At 47.7% G+C, this 21,325-nt stretch overlaps 1 protein-coding gene across 2 annotated transcripts in view; it reads right to left on the reverse strand.

Annotated features, from left to right (window-relative positions):
- Window positions 1-14,636, reverse strand: part of SMURF2 (SMAD specific E3 ubiquitin protein ligase 2) — a 34,030-nt gene extending 19,394 nt beyond the window's left edge. For both annotated transcript variants that reach the window (XM_061558351.1, XM_061558341.1), the window contains exons 1-4: window positions 14,489-14,636; window positions 6,587-6,625; window positions 4,195-4,303; window positions 1,889-2,022 (exon numbers count right to left, since the gene is read on the reverse strand). In XM_061558351.1, the coding sequence (XP_061414335.1) occupies window positions 1,889-2,022; window positions 4,195-4,303; window positions 6,587-6,625; window positions 14,489-14,540 (334 nt within the window). In that variant the 5' untranslated portion in view covers window positions 14,541-14,636. The remainder of the gene's footprint in view (window positions 1-1,888; window positions 2,023-4,194; window positions 4,304-6,586; window positions 6,626-14,488) is intronic.
- Between the last annotated feature and the right edge of the window lie 6,689 nt (window positions 14,637-21,325).

Below are 21,325 nucleotides of genomic sequence, written 5' to 3' on the forward strand. Positions count from 1 at the left end.
CTATGAGTCAGCTTTTTTTGTCAGCAAAGTGAAATTATACATTGCCATGACAGGGGCCAGTCACTCCAAATGTGTTACAAATGCCGAGTTTCCAAAGAGCGGTATCATTTTATCAACCTCGCGTGGGGATAAAGGGATCAAGTTGACCACAGGGGCCACGGGTTGGTTTGCGAGTCACGCACTCTGACCACAAGGCCTCCTGTTTGGATTTCGAAAAGGTCTGGCTTTAAAGAGACGCACTAACCGCGTAGCGGGAGAGTGATGCAAATTCCTGCAAGTGTTGCTCTCGATGCAACTGCTGAATTATACAGGGTCATCCGTTTACAGATACCACACCGATTTATAATGACACTCATACTTTCTTCGCAACAGGGGTGATTGAATAGCGTGAATGTAGTAAGCAAATTAGAATGGCTATGTTGGTGGACAAAGTGTATTGAGATTTAATGAGAGATGTGCAGAGGCTTTCAAGTTCACGATCATTTCTGCTGAATATTTGAGTTCGGTATCTAGAAACGGATCGCCCTGTATTTTACAATGCGACTTGTATTTTACACGATGCCGAGGGTACGTTTCCCCGCCCCCAAGATGCCGTATGAGAGGAGAGACAGCACAAGTGCGGGGGGAGCAAGGGAAAACTAAAATAAATAAAAACGCAGCGAAGATGACTATGAAATAACAAGGCGGACAGAAAAGCGAGCGGCTGGCGGAGGAGGAGGAGGAAGATCTGAAACTTAGACTTGAACAGGGAGAGGAGGACAGCAGTGCAGACAGCCTGGAGGAGGAAGTTCCAGACAGCGTGGTCTGCAGAAGGGAAGGAGCGACCTCCTACTGAGCAGAGGCAGACAGTTATAGTCACACCTCAGCATAAGAAAAATATTTCCCTTCCCCACCCCCCGCCGCTTGGGGTATGTCAATATTTCCGCCGAGCGTGTAAAAAAAAACTCAAAGCCAGCAAATTCCTTTTTTGGGGCACAAAATCATCTTCCCCCTCTTTTTGTGGCAAGTCCATCAGTTTCCACGTTGTTTACATTTCACGTAGGGCTATCAAAGTGCACGTCATGTTGTGGCCAGAGGCACAAGAAAACCGAGATTGAGATACGATTATCCACATCGTAACTGGCGTAGCAGTAGCACCCGCAAGCTGAACACAGCACACGATGATTTTGGATGCAATGATTCATCGACTCGAATCGATTTTTACACGTGCAGCACATGCATTGCGAATGTGCGTTTAAAGAATGATTTTCAACATTTTTAAGTTTAGATTTTATATCGCTATATTTCTTTACAGAGTAGCGGTGGTGCAGCGGTTAGCCCACTGTGCCATGGACACGATGATCCGAGTTCGATTCCCAACTGTGGCTAAAATCAGTGGCTGAAGTCAAGTCAAACAACCCCTCACGACGACATAGGCAGGGGCCTTCATCCAGCAGCGGATTGACAAAGGGCTGTGTACAATTCAAATAGATCATACAGATTCACATTACTTTAAGATTATAAACAAAAAAAGACTTAAGTTTGAATTGTGGCGACGGAATCGGGAATAAATCTTTCACATGCATAATAATTAAAGTTAACAACCAATAATAATGTGCATTTCCACAGAACATTCCACAGGCGTCTGGGACACGCAAAACTTTAAGGAACTCGGTGTTTGCAGCTGAACTAAATCATCTGTTCAACAGACATTCCTCGCTCCCATGAAGACGGGTGGAAACTAAAATTTTAAAAAAATCCCAACCTCAACAATAGGAATTTTCCCCACGAGGCCACAACGCAATGTGGTCAAAAGGTTAAGCGGCAGTGGCGGTGCAGGCGCGCGTGTGCGCAACATCAGCGTGAATCCAATGGGGGAGGGGGGGGAGCCCGCCGAGGGCCGACTCACATCCCGTGTCCTTGATGCGAGAGATGAGGTTGGAGAGCAGACGCACGCAGCCCAGGAAGCCGGCGCCCTGCTTCTTGTGGATCTTCTTGCGGTTCCACACGCTGATGGTGATGGAGTCGGACTTGCTGATGTACCTGCACGCCACAAAACAGAACGATGGGTGAGGGGCAGGGTGGGGGTAATTTTGAGAGCGTAAGCGCCGCTTTATCCCTTTCCTCCCTGCGTTTGATAGGCTGCTCAAATAACGCGACGGCCGACGGTGCTTTCTTTGGACGGGCGCCGGTTTCAGAACAGCGCGGGGCGGGGCGAGAGGGCGATACGCTAACGGCCGCTTGTGCGGTAAGGATGCCGTTTGTATGCCACGCGCGCGGCGGCGGCGACACCGGCTCTGTGCTCCACTTAGCAAAGTCAACGAGTTTAAACGGCCGAGTACACAATACCTGCCGACAAGAGACGCCGTGTGAAAAGAAGGAAAGTGAACGACCACTTAAGGCAAAGACGAGAATTGTATCGCGCAAAGCGGGAAAACGTGCGAATGGGTCAATGGACTGTCGGCCACGAAAGCATCTACATAAGAGATTTGTGGGTTAGATTCGCATAAATATAAACGTGTCGTTAACACCACCACCACCACACACAGCCAATTACTAAGCTTTGTCACGTAAACAAAACATGCCAATTCGTTTACAATTCGAGTACGACGTGTCGCCGGTAATTACAACAGCCAGCATCAGAGTTGTGGAGAACCCTCCTGTTTCGGTCTTAAACAGATGAGGGATATGTGTGCAGAGGACTATTGTGGGTATCCCATGAGGGGGGCGAACGGGTTGAGAGTCTTGTGGGGCCAAGGATGACGTAACATTATGGGTTACATACTCTTAGGTTTTTTCGGTAAAGTAACGTAGGTAAAAAAAAATTTAAATTAACAAAAGTAAAATTAAAATTACGACGTTTCGGAGGCAACACAAGCTTCCGTCTTCAGGTGGAACCGTCACAGCACGATTGCTGAAGACGGAAGCTTGTGTTGCCTCCGAAACGTCGTGATTTTTATTTTTATTTACTTTCATTAATTTTAATTTTTTACCTACGTGACTTTACCGAAAAAACCTAAGAGTATGAATCCTTGCAGTCACGAAAGCTTCAAATCCAGAATTACGGGTTACGTAAGGGGCTTTCGGATGGCACTTGCAAGAAGGTGGGCGGTGCCGAGCTGGGGGGAGGGCCGCCCAAAGGGGTTCTTAAGGGGGACCCCGTGACGGGGGCGAGTTCGTCGTTGGAGGCCAGGGTAAGGAGCGGCTGGAAGAGGGTCTCTCTCCTCGTCTGCCCGGAGCGGTGTTGGCTGATCCCCCGCTCCGGGCAGACGAGTGAGAGGGCCGAGAGGATAGCCGGGGTCGGCTCTTGATAGTTACTAAGTGTCCGGGTGAAGGACCGAGACAGAGTGCACCTACACTGGTGTGAGTGGAGGATGCCGAGTGAGAAAGTGTTTAACAAACAGCAATATCGCTTATAATATTCCTCATCTCCGCGTGGTTCTACTGCACAACCTATGTGATGTCGTCACTTGTGAGCAAATTAGGTATAAAGGCCGGTGGGGGGGGGGGGGGGGAGGTTAACGTATGTATATCATAACCCAACCTCTATCATGTATTTTGGTCGCAAAAGCCTACGTGTTCAACCGAAAGCATCTCCGTCGGCCAAAACCAACATTGGGTGGGTGGGTGGGCGGCGGTGATTCTCTCCTGCAACTTCCACATGCCTATTGCAGGGGCTGTTCTTCATAGGATTTAGCTTGCAAGGCATCATTCACCCAATTAAATTGCAGTGAAACCAAATTGCAGGGGGGGGGGGATGGGGAAATTCTAAAAAATAAAAACAAATTGTACACACGAGCAGTAACGATTCTTTCCCCCTGGTGAATCAACTGTCGTGATGCAGGGTTGTAATTCATTTAGAGAATCTATGAGATCGTACCATTGTGGAGAATGCACTGGCCTCTTAGCGCACAGGGGGGTTCAAGCGAACCCGCTGCACATACAACATACACGAATAACATAAAATAAATGCATCAATTCAAACGCGCGTCATCACTGAACGCGCCTATCAACGTAATAATAATCCGCGTGAATCATTGCACCCACGAGTAAAGGCTGCAGTCTAGCGATTAACTCGCGCGCCGTACCGCCACCTCGTTAAACATTTGCCGCGCACCCTTCGCCACGACGGGCCCGAGAGAAAGAGTGTACAGCGATACACAGTGTGAAGCAGAGCGTTGTCACAGTGGCAGCCGGAGGTTGCGAGGCGCTTACAGGTCATAGTGCTGGTTCCACTTGGGGTCCAGAGTGTTCCTCACGGTGTCGGTGGAGTGGCACTCGCCCGAGCCCTCCACCATGATCTTGGCGAACGGATCCGGCAGCCCTGCACGCGGTCGGTCAAGCACGACGGAGTCTTTTATTTATTACCCCGAGTTCGCATGCGCCGGCCAGACTTGAAGCGAGCCGGACACGGCGAGACGTCAGCCCCCCAGCCACTCGCGCACTTCACCTCCTCAACCAGCCACCCTGTTACCCACCTTACACACTTCGCTCACCCATCCACTGATCCAATTAAGTCACTAAACCACCCACTCACCCACCAACTCACCTTCAAACCACTCACCTATTCACCCAATAACCCACTCATTCACCCACCCCCCCCCCATCTACTCATCAACCTTCTAATCCACCTACCCACACAACTACTAAATCACCCATCTACTCACTCACTCACCCTCCCACTCACAAACCCACCTACCCACGCATAAACTGGCAATGCAATGAGCATCAACATGATAATAATGTAATTTATTGATTTAGAAAGGCCTCTGAGCTGTATTCAGGAGGGCCCTGCATAAGAATGTTTGGTAAATTCCTTCATTCTCTTTTAATGAGTACATTGCGTGTGGCTATAAACCAGAATACACAGGTACAATCCACGCATGTTTGATCAAAACACTCGAATATCTGCATTGAGGGATTTGCAAAGCAACTTTTTGTACGGTCATCTCCCGGGCCATGCTGCAAATCTGTGATCCACCAATGCTTGGCACTAAAAGTGCTGGTTTACAGGCGTGTACACGCCACCACTCCCGGTCACAGAATTCTCTTTAGATTTAAAATACAGTTTAAGAAACTTAACTACATTTTCAGGTCAACATTTATATTTTCACATGCTAAACAGAACCCACTCTTTGCACAAATTGCAAATGCATGAAGAATTAAGCGGCACAATAACGCACTTGAATTGCCATTTCCAAGCAGGCTTTGCTTCTGATAAATGTACGGAAACAGTTTTTGACAAATGAATGCCTGGAAAAGCCCAGGCATTATTTACTTTCCTCAGGAGCCTGGAGATGACGAGTTGGCAAGGGCACTGCATTTTCCGCGCGTCCGCAGTTGCCGGTTTCAATTAAAGCCGGTGCAGGGAACAGACGAGGAACCACAGCCTAGCACGTGACTCCACCATCGCGTCTCCGGTTTTGGCGATCACTCAAATAATCTGTGGCCACATGGCAAATGCGCACGTATTGCACACAATGCCGAAACAATGACATCCCAATGCTTCTTCCCCGTAGGCTTTTCGCGGTTGCGCCATACGGCTGTCTGATGTGTTTGCGTTGTTCAACGTTTCGAGTTCCTAAAGGATCTCCCAGCACGTGGGAGAGAAACGTCGGACATCGTGACGGAGATACATTCTAAACACAATTTAGTGACTGGCAGGATTATCATTTGAGTCTTAAAGCTGAAACCGGTGAGGAGTTCTCAGATGTGTCGCTAGATACATTTGGCAAAACAAGCGAGCAAAGTAGACTTAAGTGCTGAAAGAGATTATAAGGACGGTCTGCAATAGGGGCAGCTGAGAAAAGGAATTGAGAAACTGCCAGACCCGTCTCCGATGATTTTCACTACACATGGACCGCACATTAGCAGCAGCGCAAAAACACTTAAACAAGAGCCATTTTCGGTTACTGTCATTTCTTCCTGTGGCCGTCACGGTTTAACGCTGGCTTCTACCGAAGGTGGTGGTGGTGGGGGTGTAAAAAAAATATAACTCTGGCTGAACTTGCTGGAGAGGAAAAGGAGTGAGGCACTGCCAGTCGCCTCGCGTTTGCTTCCCGATTAAAAATTCAGGCTCTCCTGGTAAAAACTCCATGCCTCGCCGAGTAAGAATCTAGCACGTGACCGAGTACAGATGGTATCATGTGACCTTCTGGGGTCACGATGGACGCCCCCCCTCCCACATCCCCCCCTCCCAATGCTCACCCCCCGCCCCTGCGACGCCCACCGCCACCACCGTCGACTGACGCCTTGGGGCCGACGTGCTGTTGACCTTCACGGTCTCCGTGGCAGTCACAAGGTCACGAGGAAAGTATTTTTTTAAAAGGACCGGATCCCAAGTCCAAAAATACAACCAGAAACCGCAGAGTTGATGGACAGCACGTACAGCTGGGCACAGGGCACCCACTGGCGATTGGACGCGGCGGCGCCGCTAAGCAGCGCAGAGCAAAGTCGTCGCGTAATTTACTATTGTTAATTGTTTATCGTGCGTAGGTTTGTTGATAAGTGAGCTCATGTATATGAAGGTGCGGGGAGCAAAGTGTGCCCTTGCTGTTCGCAGCAGAAGACGGAGGGAGGGAAGGGATGTGGGTGAAGTGGTACTCACTGAAGAAATCTTTCTTGGCCAAGTTCTTGGCACAGAGCACTGCAAAACAAGAAGCCCGTTCATGCACTCGGTTAGAAAGCTGAAAACCAGAGACCTAACTCCAGCCACGTGCGTAACAGTTTCACTCGGAACTGCCAGGAATTCGAGCACTATTGCCATTCACTCTTTTTTGAAAACTACAATTCTTGTACTCAACCACTTTACAGTTAACGGAACCGTTGCAAACCAGCAAAAGCTAGTAATACGTACACATTACAACCGATGACTTTTTCTGATGCCGCTAAATTGCTGCTGGACTTTTCTTTTTTTTCCCCCCCCCCACCGCAAAATCCCCCGAACGCCGGAGCCAAACCTAACAAAAACCCAGCGCCGACCTAACGTTACATGGGCGTATTTATGTAAACACCGTAATGTGCTGCCTCTCACCGAGTGCGATAGAGGGCCGGGCATTTAAATGGAGGCCATGTGGAGGGAGCTGCGTTCGCAAACGACGCCAAACGACTTTCCTACCAACATCTCCCAGCAAAACGGCGTCAACGACTTTCCTACCAACATCTTCCAGAAAAACTACGCCAACTACTTTCACACCAACATCTCCCAGCAAAACCACGCCAACGACTTTCCCACCAACATCTCCTAGAAAAAACACACCAACGACTTTCCCACCAACATCTCCCAGCAAAACCACGCCCATGACTTTCCCACCAACATCTCCCATAAAAAACACACCAACGACTTTCCCACCAACATCTCCCAGCAAAACCACGCCCATGACTTTCCCACCAACATCTCCCATAAAAAACACACCAACGACTTTCCCACCAACATCTCCCAGAAAAACTACATCAACGACTTTCACACCAACATCTCCCTGAAAAACTACACCAATGACTTTCCCACCAACATCTCCCAGAAAAAAACACGCCAACGACTTTCCCACCAACATCTCCCAGAAAAACTACATCAACTACTTTCACACCAACATCTCCCTGAAAAACTACGCCCATGACTTTCCCACCAACATCTCCCAGAAAAACTACATCAACTACTTTCACACCAACATCTCCCAGCAAAACCACGCCAACGACTTTCCCACCAACATCTCCCAGAAAAACTACATCAACTACTTTCACACCAACATCTCCCTGAAAAACTACGCCAATGACTTTCCCACCAACATCTCCCTGAAAAACTACACCAATGACTTTCCCACCAACATCTCCCTGAAAAACTACATCAACTACTTTCCCACCAACATCTCCCTGAAAAACTACACCAATGACTTTCCCACCAACATCTCCCTGAAAAACTACACCAATGACTTTCCCACCAACATCTCCCTGAAAAACTACACCAATGACTTTCCCACCAACATCTCCCTGAAAAACTACATCAACTACTTTCCCACCAACATCTCCCTGAAAAACTACACCAATGACTTTCCCACCAACATCTCCCTGAAAAACTACACCAATGACTTTCCCACCAACATCTCCCTGAAAAACTACACCAATGACTTTCCCACCAACATCTCCCTGAAAAACTACATCAACTACTTTCACACCAACATCTCCCTGAAAAACTACACCAATGACTTTCCCACCAACATCTCCCTGAAAAACTACACCAATGACTTTCCCACCAACATCTCCCTGAAAAACTACACCAATGACTTTCCCACCAACATCTCCCTGAAAAACTACACCAATGACTTTCCCACCAACATCTCCCTGAAAAACTACATCAACTACTTTCCCACCAACATCTCCCTGAAAAACTACACCAATGACTTTCCCACCAACATCTCCCTGAAAAACTACACCAATGACTTTCCCACCAACATCTCCCTGAAAAACTACACCAATGACTTTCCCACCAACATCTCCCTGAAAAACTACATCAACTACTTTCACACCAACATCTCCCTGAAAAACTACACCAATGACTTTCCCACCAACATCTCCCTGAAAAACTACATCAACTACTTTCCCACCAACATCTCCCTGAAAAACTACACCAATGACTTTCCCACCAACATCTCCCTGAAAAACTACATCAACTACTTTCACACCAACATCTCCCTGAAAAACTACGCCAATGACTTTCCCACCAACATCTCCCAGAAAAACTAAGCCAACGATTTTCCCACCAACATCTCCCAGAAAAACTAAGCCAACGATTTTCCCACCAACATCTCCCAGAAAAAAAACACGCCCATGACTTTCCCACCAACATCCCCAAGCAAAACTGCACCAACGACTTTCCCACCAACATCTCCCAGAAAAAACACGCCAATGACTTTCCCACCAACATCTCCCAGAAAAAACACGCCCATGACTTTCCCACCAACATCTCCCAGAAAAAAAACACGCCCATGACTTTCCCACCAACATCCCCAAGCAAAACTGCACCAACGACTTTCCCAGCAACATCTCCCAGAAAAAACACGCCCATGACTTTCCCAGCAACATCTCCCTAAAAAACGCCAATGACTTTCCCACCAACATCTCCCAGAAAAAACACGCCCATGACTTTCCCAGCAACATCTCCCAGAAAAACTACATCAACTACTTTCACACCAACATCTCCCTGAAAAACTACATCAACTACTTTCACACCAACATCTCCCAGAAAAAAACACGCCAATGACTTTCCCAGCAACATCTCCCAGGAAAAAACACGCCCATGACTTTCCCAGCAACATCTCCCTGAAAAAACACGCCAATGACTTTCCCACCAACATCTCCCTGAAAAACGCCAACGACTTTCCCAGCAACATCTCCCAGAAAAAAAACACGCCAATGACTTTCCCAGCAACATCTCCGAGCAAAACTGCACCAACGACTTTCCCACCAAGTTCAACTCCCATGCGCTCCCCTCACTTGTCCACCCCCTAAAAGCACTGGCTTTAATGTTCACTTGCACAACTCGGAAAGAATTTACTTGCAGCAATTTTCACTCGCTCAGGTTTTTATATTTTTGTTGCCGTTTTCATTTTATGTCATCGTAACATATCGCCGGAACAAATTCCCGCAGGGGGGGGGGGGGGGGGTGAATATCACGGTCAATAGAAAGTGAAAACAAAGGACCCGTTCGCGTAAAGCAGTCCAAATCCAGCGCACGGCAAAGAATCCGGAGCTATGGCCATTTACGTCGAGCTGGTGGCACGGCTCCATTCCACTAGTGAAGGAATTCATGAAACGCGCGCACACTATACACGGTGGTGAGAGAGAAAAACGAGTGCCGTTTTCCGTTTTTTTTTCAAGGAGGGCCCCTCGCAAATGCCAGACCCTTTGACATTCACCAAGGCCGCACCTCGAAGGCAAGCCGGTTTGCCTCCGTGTATTAATGAGTCACTTGTTGCCAGAGAGCGTCTCGTGACGCACCGTTAAGCATTGTGTGCAGTTTACATCCTGATTCCTATCGATGCGTTCTCCGTTCTCCGGTATGCGATGGATGAGAGAGAACATAATGAGCGGCCAGAAACACTCAGCACTTTTGGCCGCAGTCACCACTTCAAAAAAAAGGCGCCTTACTGTTTGCACCCATAACTACGCCGCCGCACAGAAGATGCAGACGAAATTAGCAGCGATGTTAAGGAAACGTGAAAACAAAGGGCACTGTTGTGGCAGTGATTGCGACACAGTATACCCAGTGTCTACAATTCATGTTAAACTTGTATGTTCTGTTGGGCGGAGTGGTGGAGCAGCGGTTAGCAAAATGCGCTAGGAACCCACTGACAAGAGTTGCATGCCCGACCAGGGATAACACGAGTGGCAAGTGATATATAAAATGGTCCAAGGCAAAATGCCCTCTCGCCAATCAGCAGCTATAATCGGTGTGGTGAAGCATGGTCAACCAACACCCCCCCCCCCCCCCCATTACCAACATTGCCTGGGGAGGCCTTAATCCAGCAGTGGATTAATCAATGGCAGAAAATTATGATATATTACTATAATCGTTTATATTCACACATCAGAGCCTTTAAAACGTGTTATATAGGGTAACCAGTCGTGGCAAATGTACGTAAACTTTACTATGTCACGTGCGAGAAAGACGAACTGACTGTGTTGATTATATAATGAGAGCCGGTGTTGACTGCTGCAGACACATCACAACATTCCTCTCTTCCGTTTCCATTCCACAAAATAATGCTTCACCCCCCCCCCCCCTTCCAAGTTTGACCATTTTTACTTTGACCCGAAGCAGCGCTCTGCTGACGCAGCAGCTCCTGCCGCCGCTGCACATACCATTACCACTCTCCTTTTGTATTCCCCGCGGCTCAATCCCCTCGGCGGTGCGAACACGAAAACCCACACGAACGATACTGTACAGCAGGGACAAGCATGAACCCTACCCTAACCACCGACCCCCCTCCACCCCACCTCGCAACCCATCCAAAACTGGCCCCCCACACTCCTCGTTCATACAATGCCACCACTGGCGAGTCGTTGCACCGAGGCCTTAATGCCTGCCTTTGTCTGGACAAGTGCAACCCCAAAGGCTTTTCTATAATAAACCTTAATTACACGCGCAAGAGTCGGCGGCCAGTGGCATGACACGCAGTGTTTCCAAAGCCAGCGCTGCCAAAAGCCGTCTTCTCAATTCCCATTGTTGTCCCACTTTATTTACTTGCGCGCGCGCGAATATTCGCGTCTACGCCGCGCGCGAGCGTGTTACAGTCGACGGCGCAAAATGGGATGCAAGCTTTAGTTGGAATTGGGGGACCCCCCCCCATCTCCCCCTGACTCACCCCGCACCCCACCCCCCCCCAACATAATTTATTCACGCTTGTACAGATGGACGCGCGGTAACGTCCATCTGCGATGTGTATACAACGCGAATGGTTTCCCAGCTCAAACGATCGTTGGGCAGTGTGGTTTTCATGTCGATCAGCGGCCCTCGGCCAGTGATGGATATTCCACATTGCGGGTGCATGGGGGCAGTGTCTTCATAAGACAACCACTGCTGGGGTGTACATGCACAGCCGCTTTGTTAATCCACTGCTAGATGAGGATTCTCCCTACAAGGAGCGGGTGATGGGGGAGGGCGTTATTTGACCAGAACTTTACCGAGCTGGTCAGTGACAGGTTGTAGAAGACAGGGAGCAAAGGACATCAGAATCTTTATTTATCCTGGAGAAAAACGATGAGCTACGAAACTCTTTTTCACAGATGTCCCGTAGACATGGGAGCATAGGAATACAGTGCAACAATTGATTTTGCTGCGCTGACTTCTAGTTTCTACCACATGGACCTGCAGCCGGAAAACAATGTGGTGGTCACACATCAAAGCACTATCCAAGGCCCCAATATGCTGAGCTTATGAGATCGAACGAAATCGGGCACATTGTTTGCAATTTAGTCCGTCTTACTGAAATGAATGTATGTTCAGGCAGTAATGGTTTCACGAGATATAAACTGTCTTTTTTACCAACTCTTTTCTCGCCTCTTTCTCTCAGTAATCGCATCGTAAAATGTCCCCTTTAACTAAAAGCCACTTTCTATACATCCCTCTGCTCCGACAAGGAGCCAGTAATTGAAACCGTGAGCTTATTATTCACCACCAGTCATGATCAATCCACTGCTGGATGCAGGCCTCCCCCATCTGTCACCAGCTCTCATTGTCCTGTAAAAAAGCTTCAGCGTCTACACACGACCTGATTTTTATTGCTCCGTCTCCACTGTAGACATCCTCTCAGGCACTTTGCAGCGCATGTTATGTTTACAGTTTTAAAATGGTGGTCAAGTATTTTTGGTATTTTCAGCCTGTCCTGTAACCATGACTAATGTTCCCATGAACTTCACTCATTCAAACATCTACCCAGTCCAGGACTCGGTTTACCAGACTGGCTTTAATCTCATCCAGAGCATGTTCAACCACCATACTGCAGGCCGAAACACTCCTTTCTGCTTCTTTCATTTCTGCTTTTTTTCCCATTACACTCCTCAGTTTCAGCATTCCCTGCCACCGTCTTTTCCCACTATTTTTACAACAATGCTCAATTCATGAGTTGTATTAAGGACCGTCGATTAATTACACCTTCAGCAGTTTAGTTTGTCGCTGACCAATTGGCACGAGTCTTGGGCCTGTACTCTGCAACCTCGATTTTAAAATATGTAACGGATAAACCAAGAATCCCACCACATCACCCCACTCTTGTCCTGCACATGTAAAACATTAGTAGCCAAAGCAGAGGGGAGGTGGCGTGACTCAAAAAACTGAGCTCCACAGCCCCTTCACTGGATCACCACCCAGACCATCAAATGCGCTAACGCGGCTCACTGTGAATCATTACGCCCAGTCTGGACCCTGGAATGGCAAGGGCTCGAGACCTTTGTGGTGTAAGAAATCTCACCAAACCTCATTGTTGTTGCCGTCTGGTCTGGTCGTGCCCTTGGCTCAATGGCTACACTGGCGATTCGTGCACAAATCTTTAAAAGGCCAAGCATTTTAAAAAACCACTCAGCTGATGCCAATGCTTGAGACCGTTCACAAAGCCTGTGCGAGACCTCACTAACATTCATTGTTGTTTATGTATGGTGGTGCCCTTGACTTTATGACTTTTGAAAAAGCCCTCTGATGTACGAATAAGCACAGTGCACTAATAATCATCATCATCAGCCATGATCAATCCACATCTGGATTAAGGCTTCCCCTAGCCGTTGCAAGCTCAATGTTCTGCGACCTCACAATCCACATAGCCGCGAACACACGAGCTCATTCCATTGCTCCAATAATTTACTCGACAATAAATGATGCACTGCTGGATGTGGGGTTGTATGAACTATACTTTACCACACTAGTCGGTACGCATTGACAATGGGGGGGGGGGGGGGTTGAGTTAGTGGTGCCCATGACCGGTTTCACATATTACTAACAGATGTGCGCGTATGTAACAATGTAATAATGTACAGCTCCCTTTGTCAATGCATTGCGGATGAGGCCTCAGCCAAGCCACGTCGGTCGTGGGTTGCTTTGACCATACCTCACCATACCGGTGCTCCGTAAATATATACACGGCACACAAAAGATACAGGCCAACGTTGCGGTGGTAAACCCACTCTTGTTTCCTAGCTAGCACCGTGAAAAACCCGACCGCCTCGCCAAACTACCACCAACAAAGAGAGGGGGGGGGGGGGAGACGAACAGAATAAAAACACAAGGACAGAAAGCCGGGCAGAGGCGGCCAAGGTCTGAACCAGGCAGGCATATCTGCGATCTAACAAGAGAGTGAGAGATGATGATGGTGGTGGTGGTGGGACCTTTGTCTTAAATTTAAAACCCACGGCAAATTCCTCGTTCAACAGAAATCCCGACACCTCGCCCCAGTGCACGGGCTATTTAATTAAGTCTCCTGAGCGAAGGCTTCACATGCGTGCAATCTCCCCCCCCCCCTTCCTTCCATGTCGTCGTCGTCCTTGTTGCTTCTCTTTGTTTCGTCGTTTTTATAAATGTCGAGGCAGTCATTAGCTTTAAAGGAGCGTCGTGTGTGTGTATATATACTGTATTATGGCGACCGTAGAGGGAGCTTTTGTGTATTATGGCAATACGGTCTATTTATACGGCCATAGTGGTCGTGCAGCATCAACGTGCATTGTTTCTAGACAATCTAACGCATCAATAGACGCCGAATACAAATTAGTCGGAACTAAAGGTCGTATTTGCGGTTAAACCGAGACTTCTTTAAGCGCGCCCAAGTCTAACACGCCTCACCGCCGAGGCCTAGCCACGCCCGCCGAAGCCTTACGATTATCCTAGTTTTCCCTGCGGGGCAGCGAGCGCCCGAGCCCGGCCAAGGCCGCGTCAACAAAAGGCGGCGGTTGGTGGCGCTTTTCGTCGGAACACACGCGTAGAAGAAGAAGAGCCACGAACGAGCACGCAAAAAAACGCGGCTCTTACCCGTCAGTCGAAGCTTGGTGGCACCGTTCCGTCGCGTGACCGCGTTGGACATGTTTGTGGCGTGAGGGGAAAAAGCCTCAAAGCCGCCCGCTCGCTCGCCTCTGTGCTCCGTCGCCTCCCGTGTAATGGCTTCCGTCACCTCGCCTCCTTCGCGCAGGACCCGGATGTTCGGGGCGTCCCGCGGTGACGTCACTGTTCGCCTGCACCGCCTCCCGTGACCGGGTTCGATTCCAGCTCTCGGCGAGGAATTGAATATTATAACGCGTGGACTTTTCGCGATAAATTTCATCCGTAATAGCCATAGTCATTTATATGCATTCATTGATTACCCCCCCCCTCCCTCCCCCAAGTGATGTCATCAAATCCTCTACTTAAGGAACGAAACAGGGTTTAAATTTCGATGTAAAGCTTTCGTGACTGCAGGGATTCATCTTCTTGGTTCTTTCGGTAAAGTCACGTAGAATGGAAATAATAAAATTATAAAAATAAAATATGATAAAATAATTCTCACGACGTTTCGGCCACAACGCAAGCAGCCGTCCTCAGGTGTAGAACAGGTCTGTCGAGAAGACAGAACCAAGAAGATGAAGCAGGGTTTCTCCATAAATCTGGCTGTCGCCCTGATTAAGCTGGTTGTAGTTACTGGCGAAACGTCGTACTCAGATTGTAAATGTTGTGTAGATTTGCTCTGCAACGCACCGGTTAGTGCTGTACTCGTAACGAATTGGCACGTTCTGTTTACGTGACAAACCTTACTAATTGGCTGTGTCGGGTGGTGGCGGGTTTAACGACGCAACATTTATATATTTACGCGATCTAACCCAAAAAAAACTGTATTGTGGAGAATATTACGTTTTTATTTATTTCCCAAAGCATTTATTGTTACGTATTTTTGTGCCTTGTTTTTCAAAAGTGATGCGCACCTATTAAAATGCATGAATCGGTGTGTATTATTTTTCATATTCTTTGGGTCTTTCGCTAAAGTCACGTAGATAGCATAATATGACTTTGAGACCCCCCACCACCTACATATTCCTAATCTCATATCTGCATTTGTCATAAATATGCTAAATTCCTCTATTGATATGTAAACTCCTTTGTCAAGGCTCTCTCCTCCTCCGACCCATCTTAAATATACGCTGCCAAGCTTGGCGGTGTTCATTCGGACGCTGTCTTTCCGACAGCCCTGTTCTCACCTGAGGACGGCTGCTTGCGTTGTGGCCGAAACGTCGTGAGAATTTTATCTTATCATGTTTTATTTTTATTATTTTATTATTTCCCTTCTATGTGACTTTACCGAAAGAACCAAGAATATGAATTCATGCAGTCACGAAAGCTTTAAATTGAAATTTCACGTAGATAGGTTCAAAGAAAATAACCTATCTACGCGACTTTACCGAAAGACCCCAAAAATATGAATTCCTACAGTCACGAAAGCTTTCAGTCGGTGTACATTACCTGATTTGACATTTTGATCAGAAACATTGACAAAGACTTATGAAATCAAAGCTTAAAAAAAGTGCATTGTGTGTGTGTGTGGAGAGACACGTGCTTTTGAAATTCCACTGCGCGACAGACAGGGAAAGAGGAACACAACCCAGCAAGAATGCCAACTTTGGCGCAACGATTCCAACCACGAGCTAACGTTGGCCCAACGTTCAACATTCGCTGGGCACGCATGAGACACATTACGCAAGTTAGTGGCATCGCGTTCGACTTCAGAGGAGCAAGGGGACGGTTTGGGGCTGGAAACGCCGCGGCGAGGCGGCGTAATAGCCGATGGTCGAGACTCAGGACGGAATAGCAGCCCAAAGGTCGAGAGTACGACCGCTGCAGAAACGGAGTGATGACATCAGCTTCCTGTGGCAAGATCTACGCTGATTGTGGCATCGTGATACCCCAAAGGAATGGCGATGGCTTGTGGAGGCCTTCATCTAGCAGTGGATAGATGATGGCTGATGATCAGCTCAGCAGTGTTTATGAAACTAAAATGCAAAACTAAAACATTTTTCTTTTTTTTACCAGGTAAGGCCCACTGAGCTTATATAGCTCTTTTCAAAAGCAACCTGGCCACAAATGATAGCTCAAAGAAGCAGCCTACTCTAAAAGGCATGTTTCTAAATGTGGAGGACCCGGAGAAAAATCCACCCGATCAAGGGGAGAGAGACGTGGAAACTCCAAATATACCAGCGTCAGGGTCAGGATCGAACTCACGACCACCCTGTGTTCCAGGCGAGGTAGTTAACATCTCGTTACCGTGATCGATTACAAGAGACCGGCCCAACGTACCATTCATACACCGCACGCAATTGCTGTACACGTAATTATAGTACTCTGTCCCACCTTGTGCTATCTTTACACCCACTTATAAACCACGCACCACACACAGCGCTTACTCACCGAAGCCCCCAGCTTATTCACCCGTGTACTTGTGAGCTTCTGAATGCTCACGTTTTTATAGACGACATCCAGCCCACACCGTGACAACCACATCAAGTATTTTATTTACCCAGAGCTTAACGTACTTCGAATAAGACACAGGTAATAAAGTGAACACACACCCATGTTGTGTAAAGTGGAAATACCGGTTCGGGTGAAATTAATGAAAAATTGTAACTCTCCCGTTCGGTCCTAGTTGTGAATATAAGAATTTAAATTGTGGCCAAGTTATCGGAAATTGTGGCCAAGTTATCGGAAATTCTAGCACCATACACAGGTTGTACAACAACGCGACGTTTTATTATTGATATTATGATTGTCTTGGACTTTGAAATAGAACGTTGCATTTTTTCCATTTCATAAAAGTAAAAAAATTACGTAATTAACATTCACATTTTTTCGGCTGAGTGATATATTTTCGAAGCTGTTCAGATACCAGGATCAATGTCAGGGAATTCCTGTAAGCGGTGCAATAAACATAATACAATTCTGTACACGATACACATATTGTACTTAGATATTCGAGTCCTGTGTTAGCTGGGCACCACCGTGGCGAGATGTTAACTACCTCGCTTGGTATACAGGAGGTCGCGAGTTCGAAGTCGACGCTGACGCGTGCTCTATGTTTGGAGTTCGCATTTCTTTATCGCGTGGATTTTACTCTGGGTCCTCCGGTTTTTCCCTTCACATATCGTGCGTTTAGAGTATTTGGCTGCTGTACATTTCCACATAAGCCACTTCGTCGAGCTATCAGTTGCGACCATGCAGTCCAGTGGGCTTTACCTAGTAAAATAAAAAAAAGTTTGGTTTAGTACCTTAGAGCCCGTTGAGAATACTTCCCCATCCCTCGAGGGAGCTCTACAGAACCCTCGAGGCAGGGGGTATTCTGGCCAACCCAGTAAACATGCAACGTTGGGCCAACGTCGGCATCAAATTGTAAATCGTTGGACCAATGTTGGCCCAACGATTCCCACGTTTAATGGGGACCTGCCGATTGACTGTGTTGAACTTCTTTCGCGCCGTACGTAGCCAACCGTGCTAATCTGAGGTGGGGGGACAAACTAAACACACAAAAAACGATGTATTACTGGGAAGCTGCTGATTCACTAAGTTCATGAATCGACTTATTTATTACCTCGGATTTCAAATAAAAATAAGCTAATTTCACAGTTTATGTGCAAGCACCACTTTGCAAAAATGTACAAAACAAGTTGGAGATGAGGTCGTTGCAGGAGGCACCTTCTTATTGACTCTTAGGTTCATAGGTTCCTTCCGATGTCGTATATCCTAGTCTAGACGCAACCCTAACCGTGTTACACTGACGACGTCGAACGAAACAGCCTACAACTATCCGGCCGCGCAATAATCTCGTGAAGACGACAGCAACGACGAGACGAGTCCATTCCCAGAACCGGCAGCCCGGAGCTGTTGATTAGCTCCGCCCTGGCCACGCCCCCCTTCTCGAACCCACGAGCGAGTTCCAGGGGCTTCCAGACGAGGTCTTCCGTGACCCTTGCCCCAGTTCCTCCGCCCTGCCGGCACACCCAGTATATGCTCAACGGCGTGTGCGCCAACTGTCCACCGCAGTCGACACTATGTCACTACACGTGTAACGGTGGTGGACTTAATAAATTTAGATGAATAGAAATCCAGCCCTTTTTCCAATTCACTGCTGGCTGAAGGGCCTCCCCCACGCCAATGCCAAAGCTCGTGACGCCGTGGTGCCACAATCCACGATCCTTCGGCACATCACCTCACCGCTTCTTCTCCTCTGCAGTCACCATCCCACGTGGATGCCCTCATTTGGCCGTCATCTCATCACCGGCTCTCATCCACCAATAATTAACAAACCTCACCGGGATGTCCCATGCCCACTTTATTTACATAGACAATGTCTCTGATTTGTACGTGTTCCCCGATGCATGTGTTACTCTTTGTCTTTCGGTGTAATTCCCAGCGTGTATCTCTCCACGTGTCTTTGAACACTCTTCAGCTTATTTCATTTCTATATGCCTGCAATCCAGCAGTGGAGATCAGTACAGCAAGTGTGGAATAATCTCCCATCTGTAATCTCCCATCTGTTCCATCTGTATGGGATGGAGTGTTGCCCCCTCGCATGCATTTGATTCTTTGGGTGCCGGTTTCCTTCCACATGTAGGCATCTATTCATCGGCTGATAACACCCTAACAAATAGAGAACTGCAGAGCTTTGGGGGGGAATCTGGCACCAGCTCACCACATGAATGTTGCTGCACTTCCCGTTCTTCTGTGATTCCACCCCACGCCTCTGCTAAAAAATATCAGAGCGGAAAAAAACGCACCGATTGAAAACGTTCTTCAGTCACGTTGGTGGGAAAAAAATGTGATCATTGCATTCGGCTTGGGGGGGGAATTATTATTGAGGACACAGGTGGAAGAGGAACGCTGTTTAAATCATTCAGCCAAGGCATGCATGTCCGTGTGTAGCAGAACATTTGGTCCCGAATGCAAATCACGTTGGGTTCGCCTTAAATTTGTACAAGTTGCCTTTGGCCAAAACTACGCAGCGTGCTCTCTCGCCCTTCTCTTATTAATCTCTCCCATCTCGCTAATCTATAAATCTCATTCGTATCTATCTCGACATCTCCCGGCGAGCCAGAGCTGGGGTGGGTCACTTCCAGAACCTTCTTGGGCCGGATCTGGCCCGCGGGCTCCGCAACCTGAAGAGCCCTGTGTAGTCGGAACGCGGACAAGTTTCATTGTGTTGTCAGCGAGACCGCCGACTCTGACCAACTATAATGAAGACCTGTTCTCCACCTGAAGACGGCTGCTTGCGTTGTGGCCGAAACGTCGTGAGAATTATTGAAATGTTTTATTTTAATTATTTTATTATTTTCCTTCTACGTGACTTTACCGAAAGAACCAAGAAGATGAATCCCTGCAGTCACGAAAGCTTTAAATCGAAATTTTAAAGCTCTTTGTTGTTTGCCACGATATTTAATGCGCACTGCGTACAAAAAAAATCTTTCATTTTGACGAAATATCTCCGCTCTACGACCGACACAATCAACACCGACTGATTTCACCCATCTCATTCAGGGGTTTCGCAGATTCAGCACGAATGTAAATGGCACTCCGGTCATACTGATGCTGGGGTCCCATTAAAAGTGATCATCGGATATGCGGGTGGTAATATCACGTCTGCCGTTCGTTATCGGTTGTGACTCATGCGCGCGCCTGCCACCCATTGCATGCGGTTGTGACACCAGAGACAGTGGATACAGAACGAACCAAAACACAAAAAACAGTTCTAAGAGAAACGAGTCTGCCAATCTAGATTTTTTTTAAACTGGAATACTAACATCGGAAGGAAGAGCGTTCCAGACGGCGGCAGAAGCGCATCTGAAAGCACGCGATGCAGTCTTTGTTCGATGGGCAGCCAAAAATCGCCGCTTTGAATGTTTACCGGAGTTCGCGGGACGTTATATGCACGTCTTGGCGAGATTATCAAAGGTTTTGCAATGGTTCATTTGCGGCAAGCCCTTTGTGTGTGTAGAGGGCGACCATCGCTACAGCGAATGGACTCGTGACGGACTCCCTCCCTTAGGGGCCGTCCATAAATGACGTCACGCACCTGGGGGGGGGGTCAGACATTTGTGACGACGTGTGACGAGGGGGGGGGGGGGTGAGAAATGTGACGTCACATCAAAAAGCGTAACTTTAAATAAATAGACAACACGTTCTACTTAGACTTTTTAATAAATGTTTTTCTCCTACAACAGAGTGCAGCGCCATATTAAATCCGCACTGGAATGACAATAGTTTAAAGCGATTTCAAGCATGTTTATTTTCTTTTGGGGGGCAAAGCTTTGTGACGTCATTTGAGTGGGGGGGGGGCTGACTTTGTGACGCCGTGTGACGAAGAGGGGGGGGGGTCAAAAATCGTTCAAAATCGCGTGACGTCATTTATGGGCGGCCCATTGGTGGGTCGACTACTTTACAAAACACGCGCGTTATTACGACTATCACCATCCGTGCCATCAACCACACCTACGGAGGGGCACATTGCAGAAACAATGCAAACAATGCGTTGTAAAACAGGTTATGGCGTAAATTGCAAAGCACATGGGTCACGAATCGTTGCTACGGCGGCATTTTTTTGGAAACCGATATCTTTGACACTCACAAAGCCTTGTAATTGTGCTGCATAACGAGGTCATTAGCGCATGCAAAGCCTTTTTAAATCCTTTATATTAAGTTCGCTTGCTTGCGTGCCTGCGTGCTTGCTTGCTTGCGACCGTGCAAATCTCTCGGTCGTTTTTTAACCCACTTCCCGTGATTCAATCGAGCTGACATTTTGCACACAGACTCGTTGTGCGTGACAATTAATGTTCGTGAAAAAAAATCCAAAATTTTACA

This window comes from Lethenteron reissneri, chromosome 3 (genome assembly GCF_015708825.2).
Source record: "Lethenteron reissneri isolate LAM-NWPU_2019-01 chromosome 3, ASM1570882v1, whole genome shotgun sequence".
NCBI classification, from domain to species: domain Eukaryota; kingdom Metazoa; phylum Chordata; class Hyperoartia; order Petromyzontiformes; family Petromyzontidae; genus Lethenteron; species Lethenteron reissneri.